Source organism: Mustela nivalis, assembly GCF_964662115.1.
Source record: "Mustela nivalis genome assembly, chromosome: 11".
Taxonomy (NCBI): Eukaryota; Metazoa; Chordata; class Mammalia; order Carnivora; family Mustelidae; genus Mustela; species Mustela nivalis.
In genome coordinates, this window is record NC_139030.1 from 111497064 (window position 1) to 111514713 (window position 17650).

The following is a 17650-nucleotide window of genomic DNA, read 5'->3' on the forward strand; positions in this document are numbered from 1 at the left end:
GTGTGTGTGTGTATGCATAATATACACATACATATTTGAAAGGACAAATAGACAAATGTGGCAAAATCTTGGTAATTGTTGATAAAGGCATTCATTGTATAATTCTATTTTGGTATACACTTGAAATGGAAAGTGTACAATGACAGAGTCATGGCAACCTAACTTCAAAATTGTCCGAGGCAAGTCACTTATGAACAGGAGAATTGAGGCTGATATTTACTAACTGCAGAAGTAAACTAGCTAGAATATTCTAAAATTATTTACTCAAAAACAATTCCATTGAAGATGAGAAAATCAACTTTAAAAAAGAATTCTTTAGACTTTTCTCTACCAGAAAACACTTCCAACTTTTGCTTTGAATTTCCAATCTAGTATGGACTGATAAATCTTTTGAGAGTTAAAAAAAGAAATCTATTATTTCAACATACCTCTCTGTTAATATAATTGGCTTTTCCAGTGGCTCTGCAGGAAGTTTATGATTCTCAATAAGTCTTTTAAATAGCAGGGCTTCTTCTACTCTGTAAGGATTTAATAGCATTACCTCTGTTTTGGATGTAATTAGCCACGCATCAGGAAACTTGAGATTGTGGAGCAAGCAAAGTTCCTCCTTCTCTTCTAAGTCAAATTTATGTTTCTCAAATTTTTTTTTTAAGTTTTCCATAGAAAAGGGGATCTGAACTATTTTAATGTTTTGGTTCTTTTTTTCAATTTGGGACTGAAAGAGCTCATCAAGTTTAGGCTGATTAGATAATGAAGCTTTCAATTTGTGCTTCTGTGCCAAATTCCATGCACTGGTGGGCTTTATCTTTTTTCTGCCATCCTTAAATGATGTTTGTGATTCCTGTTCAATGGCTCTCTTAATTTGCTTATTATATCTTTCCAAATCTTTAGTAGCTTTCTCTTCGTATCTGGGAATAAAGATAAAATAGAATAAAATGAGGTCATAATCAGAAACGTATTGGCCATCTGAAGTAAATTTTATAAAAAATAAAGAGCTGGTGTTCCAAGTGTGATAATGATGAAGGAGCCTATAGTGGACTAACCTTCCCTACATTAACTATAATTCTGAACAAAATACAGAGATCAACTATTTAAAATGGACATGGAAAAGCAACCAAAAATAGGCAGATACTGGAATGACTCAACATTCAAAAAAGAGATCCATATTTATATAGCTTTTACCCAAAGGGCAGTTCCTGGCATTGAAGGGGAATGGCAAAATAAATAAATAAATAAAATCATCAAGCAATAAGCTGTACTCTTTTTGGGGAAAAAAACCCAAAAAACTATTTTTTTCAATATTTTATTTGACAGGGTGAGAAAGAGTGAGAGGGAACACAAAGAAGGAGCACAAGGAGGGAGAGGGAGAAGCAGGCTTCTCACGGAGCAGGGAGCCCAATGTGGGCTCCATCCCAGGACCCTGGGAGTGATACCTTAGCCAAAGGCAAACGCTTAATGACTGAGCCACCCAGGTGCCCCATGAAAAAGTTTTTTTTTTTTTAAATAATTTTTATTATTTATTTTTATATCACATAATATTACCTTATATAAGTTGCACTTTTACTAGCTTGAATAACTAGAACAGAGTTCCTTGCTTCCAAAACAACTGGAAATTAAGGGAGAAAAATCCCAGAAAATTCCATAAGTGGAAGCCTGGAGGAAAACAACTGCTAGAATGTTCAATGAGCTAGACACAGATTTTAGTGACTACCTATGGCAGAATAAATGGAATTTAGAGCTTGAATTTTATATAATTAGATGGCTTAATAAACGCTTTGCGCTTTAAATTAAAACTGGATGAGGGCTACATCCTAGGGTAAGGGAAAAACTATGTCCTAGAACTAAGAAAGCTGCCCCAAGGTTAGGGGCAATATTTAAAGTCTCTCTCTAAGGAAGTATAAAACAGCCTTCCAGCTCAGTGTGATCTGTCAGTAACTTAAATCGTTGCAGAACAAACACCAACACTTTTCAGAAGAAGGCAACAGAATCTAGAGTTTCTTCAACGTATCACCCACAATGTCCACTAAACAAAAGTTATCATTCAAGCAATAAAAAGGGAAAATGTGAGTAATGATCAAGAGAAAAACTGGATAGTAAAAACCAACCTTAACATGTCTCAGATGTTGGAAATTGCCAAAGGAAAAAAAAAGTTATTTTTGAAATGGGTTTTTATAAATATTTAAGGACTTAAAGGAAAAGATTATCCTAATGAGAGAACCAAAAGGAATGTAAACAGGGAAGGGACATTATTAAAGAACCGAAAGGAAATTCTACAACTAAAAAATACAATATCTGAGATTAAAAATGTCAAAAAGAAAGCCTGAAAATGCTTAACAGCAGATGAGAGATGGCAAAAGAAAGGGTCGGCAAACTTGAAGGCAGAGCAATAGAACTTACCCAATCTAAACAGGAGAGAAAAATGAAGATTAAAATAAATCTCTGTGGCCTATGGTACAACAAACAATCCCACATATTTGGGATCCCAGATAAAAATGTAATTAGAATTCCAGATTAAAAATGTGGAACTGAAGAGAAAAAAAAATTGAAAAAAAAATTGATGACAATTAGACAATTTGGATAAATGAAACATTTTGTAGATCCAAGAAGGTCAGTGAACCTGAGCAGGATAAATACAAAGAAATCCACAGTTTGATACATTAGATCAAACTGCTGAGAAACAAAGACAAACAAATTCCCTGAAAGCAGTGAGAGAAAAAAAAAAAAAAGACATTACAAAAAAAGAATACTACAAATGATGGATATAACTTATTAGAAGCAATGTATAGCCAGATGGCAGTAAATTACATTTTTTAAGTGCCAACAGAATCCAATGATACAAAGCAAAAATGTCCTATAAAAATGAAAATGATACAGACATTTTTGGATAAAAGAAAGCTTAGAATCCCTTGCCAGCATAACTGCACTATTAAGAGTTGACACAATAGAAACTGTGATCTACAGGAAAAAATGATAAGTACCAAAACGGTAACTATGTAGGTAAATAGCAAAAAAGGATCTTTTTTAAAATTCTCATTTCTTTGAAAGGTAACTTGTGTTCCCTCTCTTGCTGTCTCTCTTCTGTCAGATAAATAAAATCTTTAAAAAATAGTCACTCTAATGATAACATGCAAAATAAAGATTTTATGATTAAATTTGTAATAGATTCATAGCTAAATATTAACTTTTTCAGTTGCTATTTATTTCTCATTTTAGAGTCATCAGTGAAAAAATATATTAAAAAAAAACCTCAATACATCCAAACTAATTTAATTCAGTTTCAAAGGTACAAGATAATAGACAATTCAAAATTATCCTGGATAAAATCAAGACATCTTTTCTTTTGGATTAATGAAACTCCTACAGCCAATCAAAGACAGTCTAGCATAGTGGTGATAGAAACTGTTTCTAAAAAATGGAGATGCCTGAATCCCATCCTCAAATTTTCAAATTCTCCAGGTCAAGACTGAGGTTGAACAATTCTATCTATCTATCTATCTATCTATTTATTTGACAGACAGAAATCACAAGCAGGCAGAGAGGCAGGCAGAGAGAGAGAGAGGAGGAAGCAGGCTCCCCGCTGAGCAGAGAGCCTGATGTGGGGCTGGATCCCAGGACCCTGGGATCATGACCTGAGCCGAAGGCAGTGGCCTTAACCCACTGAGCCATCTTTTTAAAAGGCTCCACGGATGATTCTGAAGTACTCCCAAAACTGAAAACTACTCTTAGGTGTTCAGTAAATTATAGTGGTAAGAGCACAGACCCTGGAGACTGACTGACTGGTCTGGTGCTGCCACTTAGTAGCTCTGTAAATCTATAAAAATTATTTAACTTTTCTGTGTCTCAGGATAATAATTTAATATAGATAATAAAAAAAATTTAATGTAGATAATCTACATTTACTTCATAGTTTTGATATGAGCAATAAAATGAGTTAAAATGTTTCAAGTACTTAGAATAATGCTTGGCACCATAGTAAATAATTATAAACATTTGTTATCATTGTATATCAAGGAACACATCTTATAATGAATGAGGAACATGACTGACTAAAGGCTGCTAATTATTTAAGCAACTTTACTAAAAATATTTTTCAAATGCAGTTTTAAGTTTGAGACTGAAGAATTAACGCTCTTTCTAATCTTAAGTAACTCAAGAAACTGGCTAAATTCTATTGTAGGTAATATACATGAAACATTTTTAAGGAGAAATTTATATAGATATGTGTTAGGATATAAAAATGGCATTCTTGGGGCGAACTGTATTAAATGTTAAAATTGAGACTAAAAGACAAGAGACCACATTATGCGGTGTAGTTTGTACTCAGTATATGTTTGTTAAATACAGAAATGTTAGTTGGATAAGAATGTAAAAAAGACCTTGTGTCACTGTAAACTAGATGAAAAATGCTTCTCTGGTTACTTACCAGGCTATATTCATAATTTTGTATATGGTTTTCTCTCATTTCTATTTAGAATCTGACATTCTGGACTAGCTACATAAAACAGATAATTTTCAACAGTTTCCTTTTAATAGGTACTTTAAGTATTTTTAGCTCTTGGACATTCCAGTTCAAGATTTTTCCCTTACGGTTAAAAAGGAGTTCAAGATGAAGGTCACCATTTGTAATTAATTATAATGTGCAAATTTTCACATATGGTACAAATCTTGTGATTTACTCAAGAAGTCAATTTAATTAGTTCCTTGGGAAATATAAAAAGCTATGTCCAAAGGAAGATTAAGCAAACGTTAAGTAAAAACAGCTGCTACATTTGACTTAATGTCATTAAGGGATTCAGTAACCTGAATGGAAAATATTAATTTTGATTTGACCAGTAATCAAATCGAATGTTTTTGTGATGAAAGATTACATGTAATTATAAAGTTTATTTACCATTTTTAATACCCCAGTTACAATATTATTCTTATTTTAAGTAGAAGTATATTCATCGTATGCAAATGTAAAGTTCAAGTTAACATCAATTGACTGAAACCCCAGGGGGCAAGAGCAGAGGCCTAAATCTGGCTTCTAAACCACCCGAGGAAAGGAGAAAAGCAAAGGAAAAATATCTGGAAAAGAAGAACTAAAAAATTAAATACTCCCCACACTGAGTCTATCCTCAGCTCTCAGCACAAAAACCCTGATCGTAGGGCTTATTCAAATTCTTTGTTATGGTTTACAGAATCTTACATAATCTGGCCTGCTTTCCTTCAACTTATTAGACTCTCTCATATTCTGTTCCTGTTACAGAGAGCACTTTCATTTCCTCAATAACACTATTTTCCTTTTAGCTGTTTTATTTAGAAGATTTCCTATCCCTTTCTGATTATTTTTACTTAGGGAACCATTTCCTGTCTCATAGATGAGAATAAGCCCACTGCTAAGTATTTTCATAACTCTACATTTATTTTAAAACTGACTCCTCGTATTCTATGATTCCTTTGTGTTTTCCTCATTACACTGCATCATTTATAAGTCGAGAAAGTCTATTTTGTTTATCGCTGTATCTGAAGTGATCAGCTAGAATGCGGAGGGCCTTGTATACAGAATGCCCGTAATAAGTATCTCCTGTCTGAAGACGGGTGGGAAGGGGGGGGGTGGAGGAGAAGAGAAAAGAAAAGAAAAAGGAAAGGAAAAAGAAAGAAAAAGAAAAGAGAGGAGAGGAGAGGAAAGGAAAAAGGAGAAAGGGCAATGAAGGAGGAAGGGAAAGAAACAGAAAGAACAGAAGAAAAGGAGAAAGGAAGGACGAAGGGAAAAAACCCAGGAAGGACAGGAAAAGAGGGAAGGGAGGATGGAGAGAAAGATCCACTGCCCACAGCAGAGGAGTCTACTCTGATACCCCTTAGCATTTCCGGCAGAATTGAGGATCATGGAAAGAATTCCAAGATAAATATTACAGAAAAGTGGTAGTTAGTGTGATTGTTGAGTACAATAGCATTTTTGCTACACTTTCTCACTGATCATGATTTTGGAACCCAGCCACCATGGTCCCCAAACCCCTGGCTCTCAAAGATTCTAACACATTTTGTGACATACAGTAAGCTCTCTGATTCCAAAATACTTATATTTTCTTCTATTTATGGCCTCCAAATTAAATTCAATCTTCACTAAGCAAGTGAAAAATAATGTCAATCAAAACATAGAAATTTTCTTTTCACAGGTTAAAAATTCTAAGTAAGATCACAAGAATGTGCCAGTGAATTTTTCTTACATCATAACACATAATATCTTACTTAATCCTCACAACAATCTAGGAGATACTGTCCACACATTTTTACGAAAAGCCAGCAGAGAAACTGGAGTTAAATCCCAGTGTGGTTTCAGAGGTCTGCTCTTGCCCAACACGGCCTCTTTTGATTACCTAATGGCAGTAAGACAGAGAAAACTTTGGATTCTCAAATACTGCCTGATGATAAACAAGTGTTTAGATGGGGACTATTACCCATAATCCTGTACCCTGATACCTTGAGGCCTCCAAGAAGAAACAATGCTGACACTCCCCCAAAGTCAGCTGGAACGATACCTGCTGTTGTGAGGCTGTGAGGGAACAGCCATCTTTTGAGCTGTCACACTGTCCCTATCTTCCATGAGAGGGAAACATCTATGCTTTTTCCCCACATTCTCAGGTAACACATCACCTCCCTGGTCAACACAATTCAACTTCTGTGGACTTGCTGTACTGAAAGTTAAATGCACTGATCTTAAAATGCCTATGCCATTTAGATAAAACTAAAGACAATCACAAGGTGTGAACCTTATTTGCATCCTGATTCATATAAACAAACTTAAAAAAAAATTGTTATTAATAAGAGAATCTTAATCTCACAAAACAAACGGAGGGTTGCCAGGGGGAGGTGGGTAGGGAGAGGGTGCTGGGGTTACGGACATCGGGGAGGGTGTGCACTGTGGTGAGTGCTGTGAAGTGTGTAAACCTGGCAACCCCAGGCCTGAACCCCAGGGGCTAATAATACATTATATGTTTATAAAAAAATTAAAAACTTAAAAAAAAAACTGGTAGTAAGTAATTAGAAATTCAAACACTGAATATCTGATGATATTAGGAATTCTTGTTTTAAAAATTATGATGATTTATGTATATAAAAAATTAAAAATTAAAAAAAAATGAATGGATGTTAAAAGTACACTGGCATAACATTAAAATTCTGGTTTATTCTCTGTTAAAAGACAGTTTTCTTAGATTGTTGATCTGTTATTGATAAAAAATTATAAAAAAAAATTTCTAAAATATGTTCCTTTGTGAACAAATGGAAAAAAAAATTACGATGATTATATCATGGCTATGTTTAAAGTAGGAACATCTTTACTCTTTACAGATACACAGCAAAATGTTTATGAACATATGAACCCTAGGATATGCTTCAGAATAGTAGTAGCAAAAAGGGGAAGTGAAGTACATGGAGGTACGGATGATGTGAGACTGACCATGACATGGAGGTTCGTGAAACAGGGTGATGGGTTCACTGTGCTCTTTTGTCTATTTCTGTGCATGCCTGAGAAGAGAAAAAAACACAACCATCCCCACCAAAAAGCAAGCAAGCAAGCAAACAAACAAGCTAATTTTATGGAGGTTTTGCCTGTCAGTGTTAAGAGGGACACAAGAGGTGATGAGCACTGGGTGTTATATGCGACTAATGAATCACTGAAAATTACATCATAAACTGATGTACTATCTGTTGGCTAACTGAATTTAAATTAAAAAAAAAAAAAAAAGGAAAGTTGCATTTTACTCCCACATACAAAATAGTGGTCATTATTATTTTAAATTGATGGTGTCTTTATAAGACTGAATAAGTTAATGAAAAAGTAAAAAAAAAAAATTGGTTAAGTGTCCACGTTTGTCATCAAATAAAAACTCTGAATGATAAGTTATGTTTAAATTTTCTTCAAGCTATTTACCATATTATTGAGATACCATACATAATATATGGTTGGAAGTATAATTCCACTGTTTCATTTTCTGGTGGGCTATATCACTCAAGACATACTACTCTGTATTTACATTAAATGCCCTAAGTCAACTATAAATACTCATCGTATTAGTTTATAATATTTATTTAAATCATCTAGTCTAAAAATGGCAAGTGATAAGTAGCTCTTTTCATCAAAGATAGATCAAACCACCTACTGACCTACCAAAACACTCCACCATAGTTTATAAGTTGCCAACAAATAAATAAAAGATTTTAGAAAGAAGCCTTCAGTTTATACTGATTAGGAACAGTATTGATTCTACTAAACTCAATCTGTAAAAATACTGTAATTTTCATTTTGTGTTACATATTTTGGAGACCAATTTAAAAAAGGGAATAGTCAAGATATTTCTTAAAACCACCACCGTTATAACTCTTCTAATGCATAAGCTTAAAAAAGAGAAAGTCCTGTCATAGAAGGATTCTTTAACATAAAGTTAGAAAAAAAAGAAGAAAATACATTTTTAAATTAAGAAGAATGAAACCTTTAACTTCAAATTTTAATAATAAGTAGTGAAGGCCTGTACCGAAAACAAAAAAAACCCCCCAAATAAAAAATAAAACACTGAAAACCTCTAAATTTAAAAAAGTGATGCCAAAAAGGTACTCTAGCCAAACCAAAAGGCATTTTCCATTCTGGTTTTCCATAAATAAGAAGTTAAAAAACCCAGTGAGTCATATAGAATGGAAATATCCCAGCAGCAAGTCACAAGCAAGCTCTGGAAACTTACTTCAGTTTCTCCTCTTCACTCAATGTCTTCCACAGTTCTTCAATTTGTACTGTTGTATCCTCCAAATTGGTCTTAGAATTTTCTGTGAGAAACTGAGCACGATGATCTTGAATAAAAAGGGCGCTTGCTGACATGGGTTTTCTGACTACCCGATTGCTAATTAAATCATATGCTGTAAGCTGTCCAGATTTGTTATCTAGCACATTTGATTTTTTGTTACAGGAACCTTCACTGAGATTCTTTTGTTCAGGGCTTGGATAAGCTTTATTATTGAGCTCACATGCTGAACTTTCTCGAGGCACTAAAATTTTCACAGGTTCAATGTTTTCTCCCATTGAATTTTTAAGTGTATTTCCCTTGCTCCAGTCATCTGCACAGATTTCCAAAGACTTCTCGGGAACTGCTGCTTCCTCATTTTTCCCACTCCCAGCGCTATTGCTTTTATTGCTATTTTCTGATTGGGTATGCTTAACGGAACCTACAAAACAAGTCTCACTACATTCCTTCCGGACATCCTCACAAGATAAATTATTCACTGGGATCTCTTGAAATGTATTTCTACTGTTTCTATCAATGTTAGAATTTTCACTATTAAAATGATCATCATAATGGTCATCAACATGTATCTGATGATTTAAACAATAATTAGTGCTTTTCCCAGATTTATCATTATGCACATCATTTTGGAAAGGAATGGCTGAAGTATCAACATTTGGATAATTATTTCCAGATGATTCCATCTTATTAAAAAGCACATCTGTTTCTGTTGTATTACTAACAACAATGTCAGCTGAGGAAACATCTGTTTTATTATTTTCATAAGAATCTGTACTAGGTAGTGATCCGTAACAAGTCGTCATCAGATTTTCAAGAGCAATTAAAACAGATTCCTAAAAACATAAATTAACAAATGTTAGGGAAAATTACAAAAAATAATAAATAGGCAAGATTTAAAATATTTAAAAATATGTATAAATAAGCAACTTTCCATGTGAAAATGGTTAGGACTGCGTAAGTTTGTAAATAACATAAATAAAAAAAACTCTTCCCAAATTTACCTTATTCTGTAGTAATACTTGACTTTTATCTGGTGTTAAATTTACGTCCACATCAGCTGTAGGAACGTCAATTTTCAGAAAGAAAATGGGATACAAACGAGTTGGTTCCTTTAGGCACTTCAGATTGTAATGATGTCGGATTAACTAGAAATACATGTAATACAGAAACGATAAAAATACCACCTAAAGATAGTACTGCCGCCCTTAAATAAAACCAAAAAATCATAGTCTGCTGAGAAACTGAGTAAATGTAACTGCTAATGAGGAAAAGCAGTATCTAAATGGTAATACTCATTTGGAGGCCTTGAACTTACATGAAGCACCAACATTCACTAAGAAGTACAACTCTCCAGTGCATCTGGCTTCACGGTTAAGAGATCAGACAGTCATGGATGTTTCCAAAGTCCAGGGTTCAAATCCAGACTGCTGCTTCCTGGCTATAATGGGCTTCTTAGTCCCTAACTTCTTAGTCACTAATACTTCAGTTTCTTCACTATAAATAAGGATAATAATTCATCACAGAATTGTTGCGAAGTCCTATGTAAGACACCTAACACAACACTTAATAAATACTAGAGTATCTCCTTATCTCCTTCTCCTTATTTTATTTTTTAAGATTTTATTTATTTATTTCATAGAGATTACAAGTAGGCAAAGAGGCAGGCAGAGAGAGGGGGAAGCAGGCTCCCTGCTGAGCAGAGAGCCCGATATGAGGATCGATCCCAGGATCCTGAGATCATGACCTGAGCTGGAGGCAGAGGCTTTAACCCACTGAGCCACCCAGGCGCCCCTCTCCTTCTCCTTATTTTAGAGCAAATCGTTGAAGTAGTTCTTACAACAGGTTGACAAATGGTAGAGCTAGTTTTTATTTTTGATCCAAGTAATACTTTTTTTTTTCTAAAATAGATTACCTTTAATATGTCTTTTTGATGTATTGGTCGTTGGTTTATAAAGATAAAACTCCTTTCTGGGGTTGAAAGACTTGTTAAAGAGTGGTCTGCATCATGCTTTGGAAGAAATCCACTTAGATAAATCTGCAATTATAATAAATAGTTACAGAATTAGTATACAATGTCAAAATGAATGTGTTTCCAGGGGTCTGACTATATACAGTACAAAAGGTATAAAAAAATAAAACGGATTTTCATTTTACGGTCTCAAGAGTCTTATACTGATAACCATGTCTTGAACATTAACCTTAAATAAAACATGGAAGCTTATTACACTGGTGTTCTTGGCCTCCAACTCTCTCTTCCTACAACTCTTTTTAAGGAAAAACTGGCACTCATAAAAGCTTCAGGAATGGGCATATGTTTTACTGTCATAGGGCGTACAACATCAATACTCTGTCTGTTCAACCCGATTTTCTTTCTTCTTTTCTTTACAGTCTAGAAATTCTTCATACTATGACTTTCTTTGAGATGTTTGTCCTTTTCTGCCATCTTTTCCTATAAAGAAGTGGCTGTTTCTATTTTGTGGAGATGACCTGACTGTGTTTTCATTTCTCATTTAAAAATCCCTTTCAAGGGCGCCCGGGGCGGGGGGCTCAGTTGCTAATCATCTGCCTTCAGCTCACGTCATGATCCCAGAGTCCTGGGATGGAGCCCCGCATTGGGCTCCCTGCTCAGTGAGAAGTCACCTCTTTCTCCCTCTCCCACTCCCCTTGCTTATGTTCCCTTTCTTGCTGTGTTTCTCTCTGACAAATAAATAAATCAAATCTTGGGGGAAAAAAAAGGGCACTCATATATCCTTTCAGAAAAAAAAAATCCCTTTTACTCTTTGAAGCCATTGTAGTATATATTTTTTTAAAAGATTTATTTATTTATTTGGCAGACAGAGATCACAAGGAGGCAGAGAGACAGGCAGAGAGAGAGGAGGAAGCAGGCTCCCGGCTAAGCAGAGAGCCCGATGTGGGGCTCGATCCCAGGACCCTGAGATCATGACCTGAGCCGAAGGCAGAGGCTTAACAACTGAGCCACCCAGGCGCCCCCCAATTGTAGTATTTTATTTTCATTTTTGTTCAGAGAACTTTCCTACAATCAACCCAATTATTTTTATGCTCTTTATTTTACAAACGTATAAAAAGGAGGGAGAAAACGATAAAGGATCCTAGAAAAAAATACCAGAGAAAAGAAAGAGATCGAGGAGATAGAAGCAGAGAAAAAATGCTCCTACTTATTATTTCTAAAGATAATACAGAGATCTGTTAAGAATATAGGACAGAGCCAGACCGACATGATTTAAATCCTAGCTCCATTACTAACTATGTGATCTTGGTCAAGTTATTTAAAATATAAGCTTGTACTCTCTTATCTGAAACAACTAGTAACAGAGGTATTTATATTAACCTGTTAAGAAACCCTAATAGTAAGATTTCAGCTAAGGTCTAGGAAAGTGAAAGTGTCAGCGGAGATGCTATTTTTAGGTAAGGGGAAACCATGAGGCTCTTTACCAACACACTGGGTAGGCTGCCCTCTATGTCTATGACTATCCCTACTCTTGGAAATAAGTGTTTAAGGAGATGCATTACCAATTTTAGAACACTAAGTGCATTATTGTCACAGTGCCAAACTGTGCCAATTTAAAAAATAAATTAATAAAGCTGGATAATCTACTACAAAATACGACTTAACTGTAAAAGTCCACAGCATTTATAAATGGTTGCATAATTTACCAGGTAACCTGAGATCTTTCTTAAAGCACCTGCTGAGCATCAGGAAGCACCTGTTTAGTCTCTGAAAGACTTACTGGGTTTGTGGACTTAAAACTGCCGCAAATAGGTAGGAATGAAAAATGAAATGAGGAAAAACGGGTAATATTGATAGTATTTTCCTTTTATACCATCTTAGTTGTCCACTGAATAATTATCATTTCCAAATACTGAGTTTTAAAACTGACTTAGGATGACCTTTTGAACAAAGTATATTTAAGTTATATGGAAAAGTAAAATCAAAGAGCAAAGTCATAAAATGCTCTAAAAATGAAAATCAGGGTACCTTATGGAAAAAGAATGTCTGTTAGAGACCAAAACAGTGCCAAAAAGTAAGAGAGAGCGAGACAGAGAAAGACTAAATCAGTGCAACCAATAAAAATTTGACCATACAAGATTCTGACCTAAGTATTCCTCAACCTACAAAACAAAACAAAAACGAAAAGGCAAAAATATAAACAAATACTCTCCCCTGACTGCCCTGCGACTATGGCCTCTCCTTCCCTTCATCATCTCCAAGAATCCCCTAGAATCCCCTAGAATCTGGTTTCTACTACCTCCAATGGACACTCAGTCTTTCTCTTATGTGATTCTCTGCAGACTCGTGAGAGGGTCCAGGATGGCAGAGGAGTAGGAGACTTAAATTTCGTTTGGTCCCAGGAACCCAGCTAGACAGACATCAAACCATTCTGAACACCTACGAACTCAACTGGAGAATGAAGAAAACAGCAACTCTGTGAACAGAAAATCGACCATTTGCTGCAAGGTAGGAGGTCGGGAGAAGTGAATCTGAGGCAACAGACGGGAAGATTCTCTGAAGAGCCCGAAGACAATGACAACTCTGTCACTCAGGAAGCCTCTCTTTTGGTCTCTCTGCTCCCTCCCTGTACTTCCTCTGTAGTCTGGTTTGCTGATTTCTCTCCCTTTGCTTACCACCTATAAATGATGATGGTTCCCCCGAGTTCCATCATCAGAGCCTTTCTTCTTGGACTGGACTTTCTGAGTAATTTCATTCACATCCATACACACACACACCAGTGAGACTAAGATACAGATGTACAGCCTCTATTTCTTTCACCCCCAAATGCTTACTATTTTTAACTAGCAGTCACAAAAATCTTCTCAATCACACGACATTCAAAACTTGATGAACTATTTCATGCCACTGCTGCCCTGCTGTACTACTGGCTCCTCCACGTTTCTTCAGCATGATAGTGAGTCCTGCCACCAACCCAATCTGTCAAACGCATCTCCTACCCTCTCCTCTAATTCTGCTGAAGTAACCCTGACTGGTTTCCTAATCGTCGTTTTCCCTTTCAGTAAACCTCCAGGACACCAGGGAGTTATGTTTCTAAAATAATAATTTAAGTAATTCTGCTCAAAACAGTGGGACAAATTCATGCAGAAACTCCCTTCTCCCAGATCTCACCTGCAAATACCTAACAGTGATAGATAAAATCAATTTTTACAAAAATCTCAAGACTGAACCCTTTAAAAGGAAGACAACATAAGATGTTAAGGATGCAAAACATAAGGGACAGTGATGGCTGAAATCAAAAGTCTTATGTGCTCTTGGATCACAAACCAGCTGTGTCAGAAAAAAAAGGTTTTTGTAACCATGTGAGGTCATAGATGTAATTAGACTTACTGTGGTGATCATTCTGCAATATATACTTATAACAAACCATTTTGTTGCATGCCTGAAACTAATACAATGTTATATGTCATCTATATCTCAATTAAAAGAAGAAACAATCTGCCAGGTGGAGATTACATTCTGATGTGGAAACAGGAACAGAAAACACATACTAGGCAAGAAATTAATTAAAATCAGTCTTTCCGTGTGAGATGAGCCACTGAAACAGCCCTCTTCCTCCCCCTCAAAAACGCTTAAAAATACTGTGACTACTGTTTATGGAACTGCCTGCAAGGGTCACAAGAAAGAACACAGATAACTCCAAAACCAAAATAAAGCTAAGCAAAGTCAGCTAGGAAAAGGGGTCGATAAAATCTTGGCAGGACAGAAGGCATGAACTACTAAGATTAGCACCTGGTTTTGAACTGGGGCCGGGAGGGGGGTGGTACCTGCCAAGCCAAGGGGAGGAAGAAGGTGGAGTAGATAAAAACAAAAATAACAAAACAACAAACCTGCATGCACAATGACTGTGCAAATTAAAATTTCAAAGCATATAAAATAGCAGAGAATGAGAGACTATTCTCCCAGAAAAGTAGAAATGACAGAGCTATAGAAAAGAACTTTGAAATTAGTACATGTACTATGCTTTCAAGAGAGTAAAGAAAAGTTGCATCCATTATTTAAAAAAATCAGGTGATTAAAATAATCAAGACTCATAGCTATAAACAAGTTTAGAAGAGAACAGGAAAACAAATTCTGAATCCTGGAAATATGCAGTTTTGGGAATAAAAATCAGGCAGCGCTGAGGAATTCACCCAGAACTTGGCATGGAAAAACACAGAGATAAAAATATCAAGAGAAGATAGTTATCAAAAAACGAAACAAAACAAAAAACAAACATGAAAAAAAATAAAATCTGATCTCTATCCCTTAAGCTAACAAAGCCACATTGGGAAACTCCTAATAAATGCCATCACAGCAGTGGTTCAGCCGGGATCGCCATCCATAAATAAGAGATTCTCCAACATTAAGTGGCTCTAGGAAAGAAAGTGACCCTCAACATTATGGGAAGAGATACAGAAAATTCTCTCTATCCAAGGTTCTCAATGACGAATGCATTTGCCATCCAGTACAGTGAAGGCGTCTTGGTGGCCAAGTTTCACAACCTGAAGATATGTAATAGGGATAGAAGTGAGGTGAGATAGGGCAACTATTAGCAGTAGGCAAACAACATAAGTTGCTTTTGGCCAGGAATGAGAAAGGGTCAAAGAAACTCTGATACAGGATAACCCTCCTTACAAGGCCAGAAAGCATGGAGTGGTGATGGGGAGCTACTGGCAACATAAATACAACACCCATTTAGATACACAGTTCATAAATAGAGAGATTTGGTTAGACGGTCACTCTCACTAGAGACATACTCAAAAGTTCATCATTCTGACAACCCATGGAACTGGAAATATTCAGCAGCACACGCTTTCCAAATTCCTGCATTTTTCTGTGCAAGGATAACCACATTAAGGTATAGCAAAAGTTTTGATATCTGTGATAGATTACCAGCAGCTCTCACCCAATTCAAAAGAAAATTTAAAAATCAATGGGCAAGCATAGATCTGGCAATACATCTCAATATAGTGATTTCCACTGGGAAAATGACTAAAAGGACAGTTCCAATCACACGTGAAAGCATAACTGACCAAAATCTACATCAGTGTTTTTCGTACTTGAATGTGGGGTCTTGTTAAAATGCAGATCTTGATTCCCTATGTCCTGGATGAGGTCCTTGATCTCTAACAAGCATATAGGTAATGCTGGTGCTTCTGACCAAACTATGACAGCTAGAATACCAAAAGCATAATACCAAAGATCATCAAGTCTGGATCTCCTGTCATAAGCTTCCTGGGTTACCAGTGTGGGCAATGAAGTCCCATGAAACCACAAGGAACATGGGGGAATTCACTATCCCGAGATAGTACCTTTATTATCCCAAGTCAGCTACCATAACGAGTCTAAGGTGGCACTAGGGTATACTGAAACTACTTAACAACTATTAAGGAAGCTCTGAAAAACAGGACCTATGTCAGATCATGGCCAGTGCTCCAGGCACCACAGCTGGCCACTAAGGCTGGCCTGAATTGTTCCTCAGGCAGAGAGAACATCAACAGAGCACAAGCTTCCATCCAAGACTAATAAAATGATAATTATTAAGAACGCAATACTACAAGGAGAATAGAAGAACTAGTAGCAGAAAAGAAATTTCAAAAAATTATGAAAAAAGAGAAGAACAAAGAAACCAACTGTCTCACAGAACATAGAGCCTTCAGGCTTCAAGTGAGCAGACAAGCAAAAACAATCAGATTCTATCTTATAGACTGTTCCATAAAGAAACCGAATAAGGATAATCTGTCAAGAACCAATGACAATCATCTAACTTTGTGCTAGGAAGAGAAAAGAAAAAGGAAGGAAAGGAGGGGAGCGGGGAGAGATGAATTTCCTGAGAACTGGAGCAGTAGGTATGCTCCAGTGCAGTGTGCTAAGCCCCCACCCCAAGATGGCACTCGTGACTCCCCCAGACTCTGGGAACAGGACCAGGATCTTGATTAATACTCAACTGAAGCCTGACACCCAATAAGCCCAGCCACAAACACTAAGTTCCCAATTAGACTTTTTATTCACAAAAAAAAAAAATGGCTTGGAGGAAAAAGACCCGAAAAGCAAAACAAAACCGACCTCCTCCTAAAAAAGAGATAATTTAAGGAACAAATAATTTAAAAATAGAAATAAAACTTAGTATCTCTAAAGAGAGTCAAGATTTTGTATCCATAAAACAACAATATGAAGCTGTAAAAAATCAGTAAAATTTGAAAACACTCTTGGAGGGCACCTGGGTGGCTCAGTTGGTTGAGCATCTAACTCCTGATTTCAGCCAGGGTCATGATCTCAGGGTCGTGGGGTCAAGCTCTGCATTAGGCTCTGTGCTGGGCATAGAGCCTGCTTGGGACTCTTTTTCTCTCCCTCTGCCCCTCCCCACCCTCATTCCCTCTGTCTCTTTCTCTCTAGAAAAATAAAAAATAAAAAATAAATACTCTTGGAAATGAAACATAAAACGTTCAAAAAAATCCAGAAGGGATAAAACAGAGTGTGACATCTCCAAAAACTTACAGAAAAAGGAAAAGATACAAAACTTGAGAAAAACAGGAAGAGAAAAATAACAGAAGATCCTAAATCAATAATAAGGAGTTTCATTAAAAGAGAAAAGTGATCAAAGTTATGACAGATAGAAGTATATAACCCAGACCTGAAAAAGAAATGAATTTTCAAATTCAAAAGGTCTCACAAGTGCTCAGCATAATAAGCAAATGAATAATAAAAGACATGCATCTTGAGACATTCTTGGAACAGAGACCAAGGAAAGATCCTAAGAACATTCAGAAAGAAAAATACAGAAATAAAGAAAGAACTAGAATGCATTCATTTTCCCATCAACAACAATGGATGGTCAAAGGTACTCAATGTCTTCAAAGTT

The 17650-nt window shown here is 36.0% G+C and overlaps 2 protein-coding genes across 19 annotated transcripts in view; one reads left to right on the forward strand and one right to left on the reverse strand.

Annotated features, from left to right (window-relative positions):
* SLC40A1 (solute carrier family 40 member 1) overlaps positions 1–17650 on the forward strand; it is a 747507-nt gene that overhangs the window by 442166 nt on the left and 287691 nt on the right. The gene's annotated exons all lie outside the window — the stretch shown is intronic.
* The window catches only part of PMS1 (PMS1 homolog 1, mismatch repair system component), an 85605-nt gene that overhangs the window by 10518 nt on the left and 57437 nt on the right, over positions 1–17650 (reverse strand). For all 18 annotated transcript variants that reach the window (XM_082690508.1, XM_082690506.1, XM_082690511.1 and 15 more), the window contains 4 exons: positions 10690–10812; positions 9779–9922; positions 8721–9610; positions 429–908 (listed from right to left, as the gene is read on the reverse strand). In XM_082690508.1, coding sequence (XP_082546634.1) covers positions 429–908; positions 8721–9610; positions 9779–9922; positions 10690–10812 — 1637 coding nt within the window. The remainder of the gene's footprint in view (positions 1–428; positions 909–8720; positions 9611–9778; positions 9923–10689; positions 10813–17650) is intronic.